This window comes from Gopherus flavomarginatus, chromosome 3 (assembly GCF_025201925.1).
Source record: "Gopherus flavomarginatus isolate rGopFla2 chromosome 3, rGopFla2.mat.asm, whole genome shotgun sequence".
Classification (NCBI taxonomy): Eukaryota; Metazoa; Chordata; order Testudines; family Testudinidae; genus Gopherus; species Gopherus flavomarginatus.
In genome coordinates this window covers 84,506,833-84,527,464 of record NC_066619.1, presented here as the reverse complement: position 1 = coordinate 84,527,464, position 20,632 = coordinate 84,506,833, and the positions used below count along the sequence as shown (strand labels likewise).

At 39.1% G+C, this 20,632-nt stretch overlaps 1 protein-coding gene across 3 annotated transcripts in view; it reads right to left on the bottom strand.

The window, feature by feature from the left end:
* Window positions 1-445: 445 nt before the first annotated feature.
* AUH (AU RNA binding methylglutaconyl-CoA hydratase) overlaps window positions 446-20,632 on the bottom strand; it is a 187,848-nt gene continuing 167,661 nt past the window's right edge. For all 3 annotated transcript variants that reach the window (XM_050945940.1, XM_050945941.1, XM_050945942.1), the window contains 4 exons: window positions 14,301-14,488; window positions 8,393-8,443; window positions 6,128-6,175; window positions 446-4,404 (listed from right to left, as the gene is read on the bottom strand). In XM_050945940.1, the coding sequence (XP_050801897.1) occupies window positions 4,327-4,404; window positions 6,128-6,175; window positions 8,393-8,443; window positions 14,301-14,488 (365 nt within the window). In that variant the 3' untranslated portion in view covers window positions 446-4,326. The remainder of the gene's footprint in view (window positions 4,405-6,127; window positions 6,176-8,392; window positions 8,444-14,300; window positions 14,489-20,632) is intronic.

The following is a 20,632-nucleotide window of genomic DNA, read 5'->3' as shown; positions in this document are numbered from 1 at the left end:
ATTGTATTATGCAGTGTGAAAGCTGGAATGTACTCATTTCTTTAACACAAATATGATGTTATAAACATTTTACTAATTAAACTCTTTAGAAATGATAAACAGAGTTGGAATCACTAATCAGGACTTTGAAGTGTTTTGTGCACACACACAAAAGCAATGAAACTTGTAACATTCAAAACACAAACTTGCATAGGGAATTCTTTACCAAGTCAAAGGTTTTTCATTTGAGTGCTTTACATGGAAACCCAACAGAAAGTTATTATAACACAAATTGCATTCAAGATCAGGGTATTGAAAGGATCTGTTCCAGTCTGACAGGCCAAAAATTTGTATGTATGCATAATGAATTCTGTAAGATTAACAAAAACTACATTGAGTTCTATTCAGAAGCTGCAACTGAATGTAATTTGAGGCTATATATATATATATATATATATTTTATATATATATTTTTAATAAACTGATGGTTTCAGATTCAGTCTTTCTGTAGAAAATAAACAAACCATTTTTGTGAATTTGTTAAAACTATCCTATTAATGCTTTTTTAAAGTTTTGTGTTAACGGTGATTAAACAAATCTATTCAGGTTCTCATATCACACCCTCCCCATAGTACCTGTGCAGCTAGAAAATAATACATGTCCAAAGAAACAATACCAAAAAACAGTAAAATGTACAGGATGAAAAAGGAGTCCTTTAAGAGAATCATGTATGGAGGAGACTCATGACTTCTTACTTTTTGTTACTGTTTAGCTAAACATACCTCTCATTTGGTTTATCTGCTTATTATTCTATCTCTTCTGATTGTTTAAGGATAGCTGTCTCTTTTTAAAATTATTGGTAAAAGTATGTATGACAAGCACACCTTGGGACAAACATATCACTCCCCCTCCCCCATATAGTAACTTCATCATTCCCATTGTTGACGGTGTTATTAGATGTAATGTTTGAGAGATTCAAGCTTACGGCCCAAAAGAAAGAAATGAAAGAACAACAGATTTGATCATGGGTGAATGTACAACAAAGAAACATCTTACAAACAAAAATAAGAAGTGGCTGTGCATGATGTATAGTAGTGCTTAGTATTTTGAGTGCAGTTGGTTAAGAGCACCTCTAGACAGGCTACAGTAAGAACCCTGAAGAAATACTATGAACAAGTATCATTGCTTGAAGACTGACTGACATTTTACAGAAACACAGACCACATAGAAATGCTCCATAAACCAACACATTCAAAGTGATCATAGAATCATAGAATATCAGGGTTGGAAAGGACCTCAGGAGGTCATCTAGTCCAATCCCCTGCTCAAGGCAGGACCAATCCCCAATTATTTATTTAGCCCCAGATTCCTAAATGGCCCCCTCAAGGACTGAACTCACAACCCTCGGTTTAGCAGGCCAATGCTCAAACCACTGAGCTATTCCTCCTCCCATTAACTAGCTTATTAATCTCAACAGACTCTGAAACATTTTGAAAATTGTTGGGAAAAAATTGTAAAGTGACAGAGCGACTTAAGTCATTAAGGGCTGGTCTACACTGGGAGGCGGGGAGGGTTTCGAATTAAGATACACAACTTCAGCTACGCTATTTGCGTAGCTGAAGTCGAAGTATCTTAGTTCGACTTACCTGGCCATCCTCGCGGCAGCAAGTCGACTGCCGCGGTGCCCCCGTCGATTTCATTTACTCTCCTCCCAAGATGGAGTATGGGCGTCTATTAGCGGATCGATTTATCACATCCAGACGAGATGCGATAAATCGATCTCCAATATATCGAACACTACCTGCCAATCCAGCGGGTAGTATAAACATACCCTTAGACACTTTTGAAACTTTTCCCCAGCGAGTCAATAAAGGTTATTTGGAAAAGATGTTAGTATAACAGTAATTGAGAAAAGTCAGTGCTTTAAGATTAATTCATTCATGGATTTTAAGGCTAGATTGGACCATTATGATTATCTAGTAAGACCAGCAGCAAAAGAGGCCTCCCAGCCCAGGCAGACAGACTCATGCTAGCAGTACTGAAGCTAACATGCTAAAAATAGTGTGGACATTGCAGCTCTGGCAGAGACTCAAGCTAGCCACCCAAGCTCAAGCCTGCTTCTGAAATATTATAAATATGAGTTTGGTGAGAGAGAGTGGATGAAAGCTGCTTATGCCCCTGTGTCCCTCCCACCCCCGACTCATGGAACAATCTTTCAGGAAAGCTAAAGAGTGCATATAAGACACTTATACTGCAGCTAAAAAAGGAGAGACAGTGTATGTACAGGAAGACAGAATTCTGCCAGAAACTGACAGGGCTGAGACCCAGTATTTGAAGGAGTGACAGATAGCAGGTATAATGAGCAGAGTTCAGACTAATGAGCAGAGGTCAGACTAGTGAGAGAATTTTTTGCCCCAGTACCCCAATTCAGGAAGCAGAATTCTAATTTTGACATTAATTAATCAAGATGAAGTCATTATGATATTATTTCACTTTTAATTTATACATACACAGAGGTCTCTTGCATATCTTTTGCTGAACAATTTTCCCTCAAAACTATTCAAGTATCATGACCTACAAGTACTTTAGAAAAAAGTCTCCATCTTATACTCCCTTTGCAATATTATTCAAACTGCTGACTTCAAGAGAAGGACCTCAAAATGCCACAGCATGGCCACATCTTTCCCTGAGAAAAACGAATGTTGTAACTATTGTGACAGCAAAATATTTTACTTAAATCAAAACTCCTAGCCTAAATCAAGAATGTACATAGTGGGTTGAGCAGACTATTTTTTCTGCCATAGTATTTCAAGTCAATAAAATGTTTTCATATACATGTACTGAAGTTATTTAATCAGTGCTTGTTAGAAAACTAAAGGAAGCTCAATAACCAGACTGTGTATCATAGTTATGAGACACAAACCATCCTGCATAGATGTAATATTTTTTCTCCTATTAACATAATTATTTCCTACTCAGTAAAAATGAAAATGATATTTTAGCATTTTGAAAATAGGAGAAAATGACCTTACAGGCTTTACATGACTATAAAAACAAGCACCAGTGCTTTATTTGCAAATTATCATGCATGAAATGATCAACTCAGCAAGTTTATCACTCAGCAAAGTGCAGTCCACCAGATATAATCAATTTACATGTAAAGATATGGCTAAATATGAATTTTAATGAGTTCTTGTCATTTCATGTTGATCAGCGGCTATATCTCCATAGTTCTGGAGAGTGACCATAGCTAATGTTGCAGAAACAGCAGTGCATGCAGAAGTTTCACAAAGACAATGCAAATCAAACATGAAGGAGGTTGTTTCCATATAAATAAGTTAATATCTGATTGCTCAGCCACATTTACTTACCAGTAAGTTGACAGAATATTTTAAAGAGACCATTTTCCATGGCACCTCCACACACACAGTACAGTAGTTTCTTCACTTCAAAGCCCAGAGGTTTATGTTTCAACAAAGGAAAAGAGCATTTCAATTCAGAGCAGCTGTATATAAGTACAGTATTATTAGAACCTGAAAAAATGGTCACACAAGATCCAGCATTTTGGGAGCTTTTAAAATGTGTAACTATAGCTCCGCAATAAAAAGTTTAATACCACCTGGAAATAAAAAACAAAAAGAAATGGGGCAAGTGAATTAAAAGTTACTCCTTAGCAGATAGTATTAGTGAGATGATGTTTCGGAGGTATCTGGGATGAGAGGCAAGGTTTACCATATAGCCTTGTGTGACTGAACATGAAGATAGAGTAACACAGAACACCACTGTATAGTAGCCTCAAAATGAAGCTTATCTTACTTATTACAGTATGAGACAAGTAAATAAAGTTTATAATCTTCCAATCATTCTTCTGATTTCGACTAACTTTATTAATAATTTACATATTCAGCTAGAATAGATAGTGAATCATTTAGAAATCTTATTTGGTATAATTTCACATTTTTGGTGTGTAGAAATCACTTATTTTGATAAAATGGAACAACAGACAAACATTCCATATTACTTTATAGACTTTGTCTATTAAAAGAATTTACTTTTTTTTTTTTTAAATTGTGGAATGGTTAGTTTCATACATATGAAATAAAAGAAATGCTTATGAACCTGTGACCTTGCAAATATACAGAGCAACCTTCATAAACCAGGCTGAGTATGACTTGATACATATTCTTGAGCCAGGCACATGTCTGGACACATTCCAGATGTTGTAATGTAGGTAGGGTTTGCTTTTACTTTGGTGGTTGTGATATGCCATGCGCTGAGGCAAAGTGCAGCCAAAAGGTCCTTCCAGCCATGTTTATCTCATTTGTATTTTCAAGGTATCAGTTTCTCCTATTCTCCCTTGTAGTGAGGGGGCCTCTTTTCTTTAAAAGCAAGAAGACCTTCAATTCTGTCTTTTGTTGGAATAGTCTGCAAAGAACAGATTAACTTTGTATTATCAATACCGACATTTAAAAAATAAGGTATATTGACACCTTTCTTTAATGGACACGATCTGCAGACTATAGTATAATACAGAAATTACAAAAGAGTGTGAAAACACTCTACACACAACTGATTCAGAGACTGAGGGCCGGATCTTCAGCTGGTATAAATAAGTATCACTCCACAGAAGTTACTTCAGCCATGCTGACTTATACCAGTTGAAGATCTGGCCTTCTGTGTTTTAAGATAATTATTAAACACTATTATTTTAGTACAGAAAGAACATTTTATCATTAAAGCTGTAAAATAAGACGACTATAAAAACTCCATTATTTTACACCCACAGTTATACTTTCCCAGGCAGTTTAACACTGCTGACAGTGGATGCACCCAGAACTACTGATTGGGGGTAGGGGAGAGTTAAAATTCTCACAAGTGCTTGACAATCAACTATAGTGCCTGCAGTATTTCCCTATGTAACATGTAAATACCTCCTTTGGCAGAGATATGGCAATGGTTTGAAGGGATTAAAAAGATGCTGAAGTGATGGGCATAGTTAAAGATTCCTCAAATAGAGTAGTCAGATAACAAAACAGGCTCTTGTTCAACTGTCTAAATGAATAAGCCTCATATCACTTTAGTTTGAAACCCTGCCCACACCTACAAAATTAAAACTACATAAAACCAACCACGCACTGTACGCTTACTTCTAACCATGCACTTCTACTCGCACAGTTCGTAGTCTGACCTCCTGCATAACAGAGCAATAGGACTTCCATGTTTCAAGTTCAATAGCTGTACTTGATCTAAAGCAGCCAATCCTGATTTAAAAATTTCCAGTGATGAAGAATCCATCACAACACATTAAGTTTTTTCAATGATTAATTACCCTCCTGTTAAACAACTGCATCACATTTTTAGTTTGCATTCGTCTAGCTTCAACTTCCAGCTACAGGTTCCTATTATACTTAGATTCAAGTGCCCTCTATTATCAAATTTCAGTTCTCATTGAGGTACTTACAGACTTGGATCAAGTCACCCCTTAGCCTTCTCTTTGATACACTAAACAGATTGAGCTCCTAAATTGTTTCACTGTAAGACATATTTTCCAATAATGTAATCATTCTTGTGGCTCTTATCTGAACCCCCTCCAATTTTTCAACCTCTTTCTTGAAGTGTGGAAACTAGAACTGAACACAGTATTACTGTAAGGGTCATACCAATGCCAAATACAGAAGTAATATAATAGCTCTACTCTTACTTAATTACTTACTACTCTGTTTAAGGGGTTGGGGTAAAACATGCAGGGAATCTCTTCCCTCTGTGTAGGCAGCAAGGCAGAATCTCTTTAGTTTATGGACCAGATTATGGACCAGACCCTTAAGCATTACGTATCAGCATATCTCCACTGAAGTCAACAACGATATGCCAATTTACACCATCTGAAGATCTGGCTCTGTGTCCAACTTCCCCTCCCTAAATAGCCCCTTTATACAAAGGGATGACTTTGTCTTAAACTCCACTTCCTTCTTTAAGATTTCCATGTAAAAACTAAAATAGAAATGGCTAAGAGAAAAGGTTAAATTTCGATCTGAAATGCTGCTGGGAGAAAATATAAATTACTTTTGAGCTGCGTTTCTGTATGATTTTCAATGCAGTCTTTAACTGAGGGGTTTTGGGGGTTTTTTTGCATAATTGTGTTACATACCTGAGCATAACAGGCTTCTTCAATTGCTAAGCCTGTTACTAAATCCACCTGGGAAACAAAAAATAAATATTGTAAGAGTGAATAACTTTCTGTACATAGCGCACACTTCATTTTCTGACAGTTAACTCAAATACTGTATTCCAATATCCCAAACATTAAAGCAATCCAGCAAAGTCCCTCTGCACAGTAACTTTATGCAGAAATTCTTCACTACCCTGTGGTTATGGGTTGGTCGGTATTTCTGTAATCAGTTTCCTTATTCTGTGATGTAACCACTATTCAGTAGATTGTCAGACCCAACTGCAATTTCAGCACTTAAAAAGGGTCAAATTCATGATCTTTTTATACTTCAATATAGCTAATGTTTTCATCCCTCAGCCACGAGGCCGAGAAAAAGTGAAAAAACAGCAGTCATATACTCAGACATGTTTTTGTGAAATATGGTAATACATTGATAAGGTACATATATTCCTGATGTGATATAATATTTCTCCTTCCATTATTTTATTACATAATATTAGTATATTTTACCTATATAAATTGTATAATTTTACATGTCCTTTATTTGCTTTATCAATAATATGCATTGATAATATATATATATATATATATATATATATATATATATATATAATATGTAGCCTTGACAATAAATACATTTATTTACATTCATGCATTTTACCTATAATGATTTCAATGTTGTACAATTTAAAATATACTTCAATTTTACCAAAATATTGTAGTAAATTAACATATATATATAAAAACATGTATGAAAGTCCAACAAATTACAAAGTGTGTTTCTCAAGAAATGCTATTACACAACCAGCAATCACATGATCAACAAAAGCTTTGGTGATGCAGTAAGACTGCCAATAATGGATAGACTGACTACCCACCCAGACCATCTTAAGGACCTATCTAGAGACTGATCTGTAGGAGCTTGATCTGCCAGGAAGCTATATCTCTTAAGGATTTGTCTTGATGATTAGGAAAATATATAAGGATGAAACCAATTTTGATCTTGGACTGCCTCTGGGACCCTCTGAGATTTCTTTGTGTGGTGGCCAAAACAGTTGAAAGGGCTTATTTTCCTCCTCCATTATTTCCTCTCTGTTTAGCTACCTGCTTTTCATAAGTGTTATCTATTCCATGAGTGGGCACTTTTTCTACTAGCCTCTGAAAGCTGGGACCTTGTGTACCACATTGGGTTTGTCAACAAGGTCATTTTCACTCACCTACCTACTGTGTCGGGAACTTAGAATTTTTTCTTACAAAAGTTTCTACCTTGTGTACCACTGAATTCAACCTTGGATTTATACCCTTAAAAAACTAATTTGTATTTGTGAGCTTAATTTACACCCTTTGTGTACTTTTACTTTTCATCGTTAATGTAACCCTACTCAACTCAGGTGTCTGGGTAGTTGTATGTCAACCTTTAAAACAAACAAATAAAAAACCTGAAACAGAGTACATCCTTAACTTATCCTGTTATACTGAGGTTTTACATTGCAAATGAGCTGTGATCACACTCTTCTCTGGGCCAAACTGTGCTCTAAGTTGTGATGCTGCAAAAATTCATGCCCGGGTTTAACTTTAAGTATCTGAGTAGTCCCATTGAGTTCAGCAGGAGACTCATAGGCTTAAAGTTAAGCACAAGTGTGAGTCTGCTCCCATCTTAATGAACTCTAGAGCTAGATCAACAGAGAACACTCAGGAGTGGCTGTTTGGCATATCTTTTTGTATTTAAATCAGATTCTTAACACTATTCTATTCTATACTAAATTATTATAAGCAGCAATGTCCTTTTTGGCCTTCAGTTTTACTGGCAAACCTTTATCCTGTTGATGATGAGATTGATTTTCGTATCATTTGGTTTTAAAACAACCATAGTTTTTACATGAATTTAGGAAAGCTTTTTTCCCCACCCTTTGGCATAAATTACTATTAAACAAGTTGTATGATTACTTTCTAACATTAATAACTCATGCACATTGTATCAAGTTATAGTAAGTTTTGGTACTGTAGTGCCCCATCAGCATCAACCATATCTTCAGGAGCAGGATGAAATCAATATGAAGTCATAAAAGTAAGAACCATTGCTTTACTTTAGACTGGATTCAACTAACTAGGTTTTGAAAGACTATATGGTTTGAAATTTAAAACAAGTCTAGAAAGAACATTAATTTTTAATCCTCTATTTTAGGAACTGTTCCCCGCTCTCCAGGCTTCCACTCACTGTTACCAACAAATATATATCCTTACCTCCATCCCTTGATTGATGGCCAATTTTGCAACTCTTATTGCTAGAGGTCCCTAAAATTAAAAAATAAATCAGATAGATCTACATGTCAGCAGATACAGCAAAACTGCGGTTCAAAGTGTCTACATATGAATGCTATCAAATTAGCAATCTGTAGGTTTTGTCTGTTCTTTTTAATGAGTAATATGACCATGATACACATTTTCTTCCAAATATATGTATCTAGAACTAAAAAAAACTAAAAGCAGCATATAATTTTCAAAAACGACATGGTACCAAAACAACATAAAAAGCCTAAATTGTAGAGGTGCTGAATGCCAGCAGCTCCAATGGACTTCAACTTGAGTTGTGGGTGCTCAACACCTTTGGAAATTAGGTTCAAAGTAACCAAATTATGACAGTACTATAGGACTCTATGTGATCTACTATATTATGTCCTAATGAGCATATAATAAAAAGACATGGAAGCACCTAAACAAAAAGAGAATAAATCAATGCTAGCCTCAAAACTAAAATGCATGAGCTGCAAAACCAAGCCAGCAGTCAGATGGTTGACCTCTGTCAAACCGTGCAAGGGAGGGAAGGAGGTAGGGAGACAATGCAAGAAGCTCAGTCTCCCACAGAAGGGCCAGGAATGATAGGAATCCTTTCGTCAGGGAGTGCAAGCACTTTGCACAGTTAGAGCCACCACAGGCACTAGCTTCTACAAACACATGTATTGGCCAAAAGAGCTGGTAGGATGCAGAGGGGAGAGGTTAATGCATTCTCTTCAATGGTTATATAGAATTGTACCTGCATGAGAAACAATGCCGTCAGAGCTCCTATTAGAGCAGTTAACCTCTGCACTGTCTCCAGTGTGAATCTGTGGCTACAATTCATAATCCAGGCCCTCTTTCCTTTAAAATGTGTTGTGGCAAACCCAGGACAAATAGCTACCAAAGGAGGGATAGTAATTAGTCCCAGAGGGGCTAAAAGGCCTCTCCCTATTCATTGAGGGGAGATAGCCATGGAGAAATAAGGTTCAGCTGGAACAGGGGTTGCCAGGGAACTAATTAGGTTCAGCTGGCCCAAATTGTTGGAGACCTTTTTAAACCCTCCCTGGCAGGGAGGGGAGTGAGAGAAGCTGCCAGTGAGTAGGTGCAGCAAGACTCTGAACTCTTCCAGCCAGGAAGACTTGCGCTCTTCCCAGAAGGGGAGAAAAACAGAGCAAAGGACTGACTGAGAAAAGGATCAGCCAGACCCTGAGCAACCGGGAAGGACTTTACTTTGCCCAAGCCTGTGTCTCCAAGGAAAAAGGGGACTGAGCCAGCAGAGAAGGAACAGGTACTTTGCCACAGTGTGTTTTTTCATATGTTGTTTGACAATAAGATTTTAAAAACAAAACTCAATAGTTCTTTTCAACGTTAGTTTTATGTACTGTATAATTTGCAGTATTTTCCACCCTATGAGAGGGATTTCTGAAGTTACTGTGGAAAGCCAAATAAAGTGGTGAAGTAAATGAGGATTTTATTTTAAATGACACTCAGTATAGACCAGGATCTGGATGGGATTAATCTTCCTGCAGAGCCTTCAACAGGGAAGAGGATTTATCAACAGCTCCCCCAGAACTCAATCATATTCTGGACACACTGGTGATTCTCCCAAAAATCTTCTCTAGTGCCAGTGTGCAAAGTCTCCTGAAATGTTCCCCTGAAGATATTCCATTTCTGTTGTGAGCTCAGTATCAACCTACAGTGTTCAAGGACTGATCATTTCTCAAGGGCCGTGAAACACACAAAAAGATTATTAATTTGTTAAGTGCTGACAACGAGGTATCAAATAAATATCAAAACAGTTCCTAACACAAAGAATTTATGGTCTACAAGATAGATATAAAAAACAAGGTATACTTAGGAGATCCAAAGGAGTCACTGTTCACATAAAATATGTATGTTTATGATTATATATATATATACATACACACACATATACATACATATATATATTTTCATTTAAAAAAATAAAACATTGAGAATCGCGGGGTATGTCTACACTACGGAATTATTCCGATTTTACAGAAACCGTTTTTTAAAACAGATTGTATAAAGTTGAGTGCACGCAGCCACACTAAGCACATTAATTCAGCGGTGTGCGTCCACGTACCGAGGCAAGCGTCGATTTCTGGAGCGTTGCACTGTGAGTAGTTATCCTGTAGCTATCCCGTAGTTCCCGCAGTCTCCCCCGCCCACTGGAATTCTGGGTTGAGATCCCAGTGCATGATGGTGCAAAAAACAGTGTTGCGGGTGATTCTGGGTAAATGTCATCACTCAATCCTTCCTCCGTGAAAGCAAAGGCAGACAATCATTTCGTGCCCTTTTTCCCCTGGATTGTCCTGGCAGACGCCATAGCATGGCAACCATGGAGCCTGTTTTACCTTTTGTCACTATCACCGTATGTGTACTGGATGCTGCTGACAGAGGCGGTACTGCAGTGCTACACAGCAGCATTCATTTGCCTTTGCAAGGTAGCAGAGATGGTTACCATCCCTACTGCACTGTCTGCCATTGTAAATTGGCGATGAGATGATGGTTATCAGTCATTTTGCACTGTTTGCAATTGGAAATTGGCGATGATGGTTATCAATCCTTTTGTACCGTCTGCTGCTGTCATGGGTGCTCCTGGCTGGCCTCACTGTCGGTTGGGGGCGCATGGACAAAAATGGGAATGACTCCCCGGGTCATTCCCTTCTTTATGTTTTGTCTAAAAATAGAGTCAGTCTTGCCTAGAATATGGGGCAAGTGTACTAGAGAATCAGAGAGCACAGCCGCTCTGTGTCAGAGCCCCAGAGATCCCGCAGAAATGATGAGCTGCATGCCATTCTAGGGGGTGCCCCTGCAACAACCCCACCCATTGCTTCCCTCCTCCCTCAATCCTCCTGGGCTACTGTGGCAGTGTCCCCTCATTTGTGTGATGAAGTAATAAAGAATGCAAGAATAAGAAACACTGACTTTTTAGCGAGATAAAATGAGGGGGAGGCAGCCTCCAGCTGCTATGATAGTACAGGCAGGACATTAAAGGGGGCGGGGGGAGAGAAGTGCAGCCTCCTGCTGCTATGATAGTCCAAGGAGTACAGAATCTTTTCTTTAGACATAAAAGTGGGGGGGGGGCGGCGATGGCGCTCAGCCTCCAGCTGCTATGATGAAGACGGTTACCAAGCCTTTGGTACCATCTGCCGGGAATGACCAGGAGTCATTCCCATTTTTACTGAGGCCAGCCAGGAGCACTCATGGGATGATGAGGATGGTTTTCCACCATTTCGCACCGTCTGCCATCAGGAAAGGAAGGGGAGGGGATGCTGCTGTTCAGCGCCGCAGCACCACGTCTACCAGCAGCATGCAGTAGACATATGGTGACATTGAAAAAAGGCAAGAAGCGATTTTTTTTCCCTTTTCTTTCATGGGAGGCGGGGGGGAAGGAGGGGTAAATTGACGAGATATACCCTGAAACACCCTGGACAATGTTTTTTGACCCTTCAGGCATTGGAAGCTCAGCCAAGAATGCAAATGCTTTTCGGAGACTGCGGGGACTGTGGGATAGCTGGAGTCCTCAGTCCCCCCTCCCTCCCTCCATGAGCATCCATTTGATTCTTTGGCTTTCCGTTACGCTTGTCATGCAGCACTGTGCTGAGTCCCTGCTGTGGCCTCTGTCTATCATATCCTGGAGATTTTTTCAAATGCTTTGGCATTTTGTCTTCTGTCAAGGAGCTCCGATAGAACAGATTTGTCTCCCCATACAGCGATCAGATCCAGTATCTCCCGTACGGTCCATGCTGGAGCTCTTTCTGGATTTGGGACTGCATGGCCACCCGTGCTGATCAGAGCTCCACGCTGGGCAAACAGGAAATGAAATTCAAAAGTTTGCGGGGCTTTTTCTGTCAACCTGGCCAGTGCATCCGAGTTCAGATTGCTTTCCAGAGCGGTCACAATGGTGCACTGTGGGATACCGCCCAGAGGCCAACGCTGTCGAATTGCGGCCGCACTAACCCTAATCCGACATGGCAATACCGATTTCAGCACTATTCCCCTCGTCGGGGAGGAGTACAGAAATCGGTTTAAAGAGTCCTTTATATCGATATAAAGGGCTTCGTTGTGTGGACGGGTGCAGGGTTAATTCGGTTTAACGCTGCTAAATTCGGTTTAAACCCGTAGTGTAGACCAGGCCTCAGATAACTGAGCTCAAGGGGGAGAAGTGGCATCTTTTGTGGATTGGTAGGAGGAAGAAGAAAGATACAGATTAGGCCATGACCAGTTTTCTCATGGATACTGGAGTGGGGAGGAGGGAAGTGAGGTTGGTGAAGACTGATGTCTATGGCAGAAAGGGGGCATGTCACAATCAATCACCACCAAGGCTCTTGCAGCTTTTCCCAGAAGGTCACACTGATTTCTTCCTAGAGTTTTGGTGTTTTGGGGATGGAAACCGGTCTAGCTTCCTCATGTTTGCACGCTACAGTGAGGGAGGATGATAATTTGGTGTTTTGGTTGATGGTACAGAAGAAAACAACTATTGGATGAGCTGCAAGCAGAAACACTGATATGTGTGCACTTCCTTGTGAGAGAGACAGAATGGTCAGCTACATAAACAGAGATGGATTAAGAGTTATTGAGGCCCTGGGCACAAAGAACATTTGGGCCCCCCACACCTCCAAGGCCCAGGGGCACCAAAAGCGGAGCGATCCAGGGAGGCCATGCCCACTCACTTTTTAACATGGGCATAGTAGTCTCGGGCAGGTGCTAAGTGGTGGTGGTAGGGGTTTCACTTCGTGGTGGGGGAGCTGATAAGACTTGCCTAGGGCAGGTGGAGGGTCTGGGGCTCCCTACAGTGTCCTTGGCTCCTTGGGCAGCTCTTACCATGGCCCAGCTCCAGCTTCTGGCTTGGCAGGGGTTGGGCCTTGGGGGAAAGGTGGAGCAAGGGGTGGATCCCCAGAGGGAAGAATAGGAGCAGGGGGTGGGGCCACAGTTCCAGTGCCAATGGCCCCCCACTTCTACACTGGTTCCGGCGCTCCTGTGGGAGCCCCCAAATTGGCCAGGGCCCCTGGGCACAGGCCCTATGGATTAATTCTCCACTGTACAGAAAAGTTCCTCCACCATGCTCCATGACTGACTGCCATGAAAATGTTGAGAATGTTGCAGTTCTCTAATGCTGAATATTTGGAGTATGGCTGTCTGAAAGTAGTCATACTTCAGGTCTCTCTGCCACGGTTACATCAAGTGAAAGGAAAATAGTGCACGCAACCTAGAGCAATGCATGAGAATGACGACATCACTGTGCTGGTGAATGTAGTCCAGAAAGCAAACCAATGAACCTTCCAGTAAAAACAATATGTTGCATAAACGCAAAAAGACATTAATTTTGGAAATAAATTTCACTGTTAAGTTTCCAAGGGGATGTTTAGTAACAAATGTAATTATGAAAAAGAATGAGGATTTAAACAGTCATAGTGTTCGCTTAATGTATTTTACATGCAGAGAATCTGTACATTTTACTATGGCAAATCATACTGAGAAATCCAGACTCCCTGAACCAAAGGTTTAAGAGAAAACTTTATATGGCTAGAGGATAGATCTCTATTTTCACTTGACCTTTCTGTCTTTCTCCTATCCTCAACTGTTTCCCAAAGTGCTCAGTGTTATTTCAATAGTAATATTGTAGTCTCTAGAATTTTTTACTTTGGTAAAAAAGTAATCTACAATGTTAATTAAAAGTAAATAGGAACACAAACCTTAACAGTACAGACAATAAATCAAGATAATGGTAATTTTCTTATTGGTTTACTTGGTTCCTTTGCATATTTACTATTTAACCACTGTACTATGCTACAGTGAACTAACCCACTCCAAAACAAAATCTAAATATGACTCCATTATGTTGTACCTGAGGTAAAAATTCTTGTGCTAGGGCTAAAGCTCTTCTGTAGGCAGCATCCCCTGATTCATTCTGTTCCACTACATGACTGATCAATCCTATTGATTTTGCTTCTTCACCATCTACAATACGTGCAGAGAAGATGAGTTCTTTTGCTAGAGATACACCAATCGTACGAGGTAATCTCTGTGTCCCGCCTGTAATTTGTAGAAAACAGAAAATGCAAGCATAAGTTTTATGGCAGTTTAGTCTATACACTATATGCTCTGCTTTAAATTGCCTGATTTAAACATTGCCATGTTTAAATACATAACAGTTTCTTTTGTGTATACTCACACAATTTTACTATACTATGATATACATGACTATAGTAAGATTTTGCGAAGTGCCTGAATCACTTTTGAAAATGGGGCTTAGGCTCCTAAGTGGCTTAGGCACTTTTGAAACATTAACCATATAAAATCAACTTTTCAGCTTCTTAGAAAGAGGTTTCTTATTTCCTGATAGCAGTTAATATAAATACAGTTTCCATTAATCAGAAGCCCATTTATTCATAACAAACCATAGCTTAAAAGGACAGCTACTTACTAGTAACTGGTTTTCTCTAAGCATTTTTCCTATTTAATCTGTGTATTTAACGTCATCCATAACCACAATACGACCAGTTTTGCAGATCTATACTCTATATAACATGCCACAAGACTCCATACTGCATTTGCTGTGGCCAGACACTGATTCTATGCACAGACTCAAGCACAGTAGGCAACATCTATAAAAAGACTACATCTAGTGTTGCCACCTGGTTGGGTTTTGTACTGCCTTGTTGGTGAAAAGATTAATAAACCTTTTTTATTTTTCTCACTTGGCACAAATGACTGCTCTACAATTGACAACCCTGGTAGCCTGGACCGCAGTACCATGTTAGGATAAGGTAAGAAAAGTGATCAAATAACATAACACATTGTGTTACTGGTTTGTTTTGGTTTTTAAATGAGTCTCTAAAACATTTTAGTAATAATTAGCTATATTCAGCACTGGGACCCTTTTTGTTGGTGATGATGGGGTGGCCATTGGTATGGCTGTAGCCAGTGGCCATTTTTCTGCATCTTAGAGGTGGCAACCATATCAATGGCCCACACTTTTCCAGTTCCATCCTGCTGTTTGAAATCTAGCACAGGACTACAAAGAAACAAGGACATAGTGTGACATGCATGGATCTGTAGAAATAATATTCTCAGAGAGCTTTAGTTAGTGGTAGTTAGCCTTCCTTTCTACTTCAAGAAAATTTCTGTGAATTCCCGCTTTGGTGTGATTAACAAGTAGAAACAATTTCCAGATGGTGGCTGAAAAGTGCTTAATTGTTCAGAGAATAACAAATTTCCCCAAACAAGCATGCAATATGAATGAGAGCGTAACACTGAGTAAGGCTCTGAACAGAACTCCACATGGAAGCCTTACAACATCTTAGAAATAGATATGTCCTTTAACGCTGTAGAAGTTACCTTTGTTCTAGTACAATGGGCTCTAAAACTATCTGGGATTGGGACTCCTGCTTTGACATGGCAGGTCTGAATCAAGTATCTGAGCCATTTAGGCAAATTTTAAATAGAGATTTCTTCCCATCCAGGATTATTTCAACGAACACATGAGAGCACAGAGCAAGAGAGAAAACGTATGTGTGATGGGGTAGTTATAGGGGAAATCCAGGGAGGCAAGTCTGCACTAACTGAATTAACAGGTGTTCAACCAATATAAAATGGATGTCATTTCAATTTAAAAAATGGCAGACTAAATCAGTATTTAATTAAAGCCAATCTGTTTCCTTTATTGCTGTTTTCGAAAGTATTTAAATATGTCTCTGGGACAAAATAAACTAATTGGAAATAAATCAAAAGCTTTTATGAATCAACTTGCATTTATTTTTATTAAGTGCAACCAGCTTTAGCACGACTGTGCTCATTTTCATAAAAACATACCTTGTTTTCAACGCATTACCCAATACTAAGATATGGTCGGCAGATTAAAAAATAGTGGCTTGTTTTGTTACAAAAATTGAGATATGAGGTCTAGCAAAGGGTGGCTATAGCTGCAATAAACATCATTTTTAAAATGTCTACAATAGCAGTGAAAGCAATTGATGTCCCCTTTTCGAAAAAATTGACTTGCTAACACAAGAGAATTTCAATCAAATGATCCCAGTCGTAACCCTAGTTTGGATAAAACTCCAGCAGCTTTCTGAGCTTTTACCACCACATCAGTTAACACGTGTAATGTGTAATTACATTACAATTTGTGTAATAACCCAGCCACTCCCACTCCCAAGCCTGAATGGAGACTGGGAGTGGCTGGGTTATTACACACATTGAATCTATTTCCTCATGTTAAGTATCCTCACACCTTCTTGTCAACAGTCTGGAATGGGCCATCTTGATTATCATTACATTTTTTTTTCTCCTGCTGATAATAGCTCATCTTAATTAATTAGCCTCTTAGAGTTGGTATGGCAACTTCCACCTTTTCATGTTCTCTGTATGTATACATGTCTTCTTACTATATGTTCCATTCTATGCATCTGATGAAGTGGGCGGTAGCCCACGAAAGCTTATGCTCAAATAAATGTGTTAGTCTCTAAGGTACCACAAGTACTCCTGTTCGTTTTGCAGATAATACAACACTACTCAAGACAGTTAAGTCCAAAGCAGACCCCAAAGAGTTGCAAAGGGATCTCACATAACTGGGTGACCGGTAACAAAATGGCAGATGAAATTCAATGTTGATAAATTGAAAGTAATGCACATTGGAAAACATAATCCCTACCATACATATAAAATGATGGGGTCTAAATTATCTGTTGCCACTCAAGAAATAGATCTTGGAGTTGTGGATAGTTCTCTGACTACATCCACTCAATGTGCAGCAGCAGTTAAAAAAGCTAACAGAATGTTGGGAATCATTAGGAAAGGGATAGATCATAAAACAGAAAATATCATATTGCCTTTATATAAATCCATGGTACGCCCACATCTTGATATTGCATTCTGATGTGGTTGCCTCATCTCAAACAAGATATATTGGAATTGGAAAAGGTGCAGAAAAGGGCAACAACAATTATTAGGGTTATGGAACAGCTTCCATATGAGGAGAGATTAATAAGACTGGAAGTTTTCAGCTTGGAAAAGAGATGACTGAAGGGAGGATATGATAAAAGTCTATACAATTATAACTGGTGTGGAGAAAGTAAATAAGGAAGTGTTAATCACTCCTTCAGATTACACAAGAATCATGGGTCACTCAACGAAATAAATAAGGAGCTTTAAAACAAACATAAGGGAGTACTCCTGCACCCAATGCACAGTCAATCTGTGGAACTCTTTGCCAGAGCACATTGTGAAGGGCGAGACTATAACCGGGTTCAAAAAAGACCTACATACGTTAATGGAGGATAGGTCCAACAATGGGTATTAGCCAGGATGGGCAGGGATGCAAAACCCGGCTCTGAAATGTCTCTAGTCTCTGTTTGCCAGAAGCTGGGAATGGGCAACAGGGGATGGATCACTTGCTGATTACCTGTTCTGTTCATTCCCTCAAGCACCTGGCATTGGCCACTGTCAGAAGACAGGATACTGGGCTAGATGGACCATTGATCTGTCCCAGTACGGCCATTCTTACTTTCTTATGTATGTATGTTCCAAAATAATACAACCCCCACAGAGTAAGCCAGCTCATTAGACTTGGCTACCTCGTCAGTGGGAGTTACAGACATTAAATAAACGCAGGATCAGGCTCAAGATGAGTCAGCATGCGTCATGGTACAATTCCCCACTCTGAACCTTAGCGTCCAAAAGATGGGGTACCAGCATGAATTCCTCTAAGCTTAATCACCAGCTTAGAACCTGTAGCGCTGCCACCAACCAGGAATTCCAGTGCCTGGTACACTCTGGTCCCCCCCAAACCTTGCCCGGGGACCCCCAAGACCCAGACCCTCTGGATCTTAACACAAGGAAAGTAAACCCTTTCCTTCACCGTTGCCTCTCCCAGCCTTCCCCTCCCTGGGTTACCCTAGAAGATCACTGTGATTCAAACTCCTTGAATCTTGAAACAGAGAGGAAAATGCACCTTTCCCCCTCCTTCTCTCTTCCTCTCCCAGATTCTCCCTGAGAGAGACAGTAATCCTAACACACAGAGAGAAATCAGCCTCTCTCTCCTCTTCCCTCCTTTCTCCCCACCAATTCCCTGGTGAATCCAGACCCAGTCCCCTGGGGTCTCACCATAATAAAAAAACAATGAGGTTCTTAAACAAGAAAAGCTTTAATTAAAGAGAGGAAAACAGTAAAAAATAGCTTTGTAAATTTAAAATGTAATAGGTACAGGGTCTTTCAGCTATAGACACTGGGAACACCCTCCCAGCTTAAGTATACAAGTACAAATTAAAATCTTTTCAGTAAAATACCAATTTGAACTCCTTCCAACCAAATACACATTTGCAAATAAAGAAAACAACCATAAGCCTAACTCACTTTATCTACCTAGTACTCACTAGCCTGAACTTATAAGAGCCTGTATTGGAGAGATTGGAGAGAAACCTGGTTGCACGTCTGATCCCTCTGAGCCCCCAGAGTGAACAACAACCAAAACCTAACAGCACACACAAAAACTTCCCTCCCTCAAGATTTGAAAGTATCCTGTCCTCTGATTAGTCCTCTGGTCAGGTGACAGCCAGGCTTACTGAACTTGTTAACCCTTTACAGTCAAAGAGATATAAAGTACTTCTGTGCTATTAACTTTTCATATCTGTTTATGACAGCATGTCTCTCCAAACCTCATCTCTGTGCCAAAAAATGGGAAGATGCTCTTTCAAAAGGAATGCTTAATACACTGCTGTTCTACCACCATCCTGTAAGTTAACTAACATTTTTGCATTCCAGCTGTATATGTCTTTTCATTTTTCACCCAAAGAAACTGTCACACTTTAATTGATGTCTATCCTTGTGCACAATCTAAGTGTGCATCAGTACAGAGCTGATGTCTGTTAGAGAAGAATAGGTTCCTCAGAAGTCAATCTTTTTACCACAGCCTGTACCAGAAATACAATCTTGAAATACATCACATTCAGCTTTTGATAAAAGACAAACTCTTTGTCCAAATCTGAAGGTCAGGATTCTTATATCTACTGACTGCACCTCTTCTGTTCCTTCCTTGTTCACTAGTGCTTAATATATTTTCCTACTTATATATCTTTTCTTCCTTTACAGTTTTATCTTCTCTGTTACTGCCTCTATCAGGAAATGTTGAAAACAAAATTTAATTGAGCAACAATATTTCATAACTTTGACCAAACAGTGGATATGTTTAAGCATGAAACAATGCTTATGGATGAAAAATGTTCTCTTGCCAGTATCTTGCACAATAAGGATTAAAGAGAAATAAAACAGTCTACACTGCAAGGCCGTTAAGCAAACAAGCATGTTCTCTGGTTAACATTCACAGAACATTAGCCAACAGTTCAGTGTATCATTCACATATTCAGCAGTAAGCACGGCATATATTCAAAAAAGTGTCAAATTCGATCAAAGATGTACATAAGTTACATAAATCTGCAGGGGAAACAGCAAGAGTATACTGTAGAAAGATGTTCTTTTTTGATAATACATACAAAACATATAGTTCCTGCCAACTGCAATCAGAACTAAAGGAAGTAACACCCAATTTTCAAAGGCACTATTTAAACTAGTCATTTCATCTAAAAGTAGAACACTACTTGATGGAAGAGGTATTGTTGCATTTTTTCAAATTCAGTGTCATATTATTTCATGGACTAGTATTCTGGTATTTACTGACTGTGCTGATACAAAATAACTCATCTGTAGCTGAACTATAAATGCATTCTTACCAGAGGTAATGCCATTTAATGCAACTGTAAATATAAGGTTTGGATGACACTCCATTTGATGTGAAAACCAACACCGGAAAAGATATCTAACTACTGGTAGGAAAATGATTAAACAATGTTCTTATTCAACAAAATCTTGATTTTCTAGAGATATATATTTAGTGTCAGTAATTTATCAATTAAAAAATTATAAAAATATAGTACACAACTGGTTTTGATTAAGGGAATTACATGAACATTTCCCAAAAGCATATCCAGAATGATGAAGTAACTAGCTTACTGGAAATAGATTAATCATTCTGGCAAAAGATATCTAAAACCAGTAGTTTCTCAAAGTTCAAGGCTCCATCACAACATATCAAGAAAAATCCTGTGGTGACAAAAAAGCCAATATTTAATTCAATCATACTGTCATTCATTACGCCATGTAAAAATAATGTTATCTTATTTA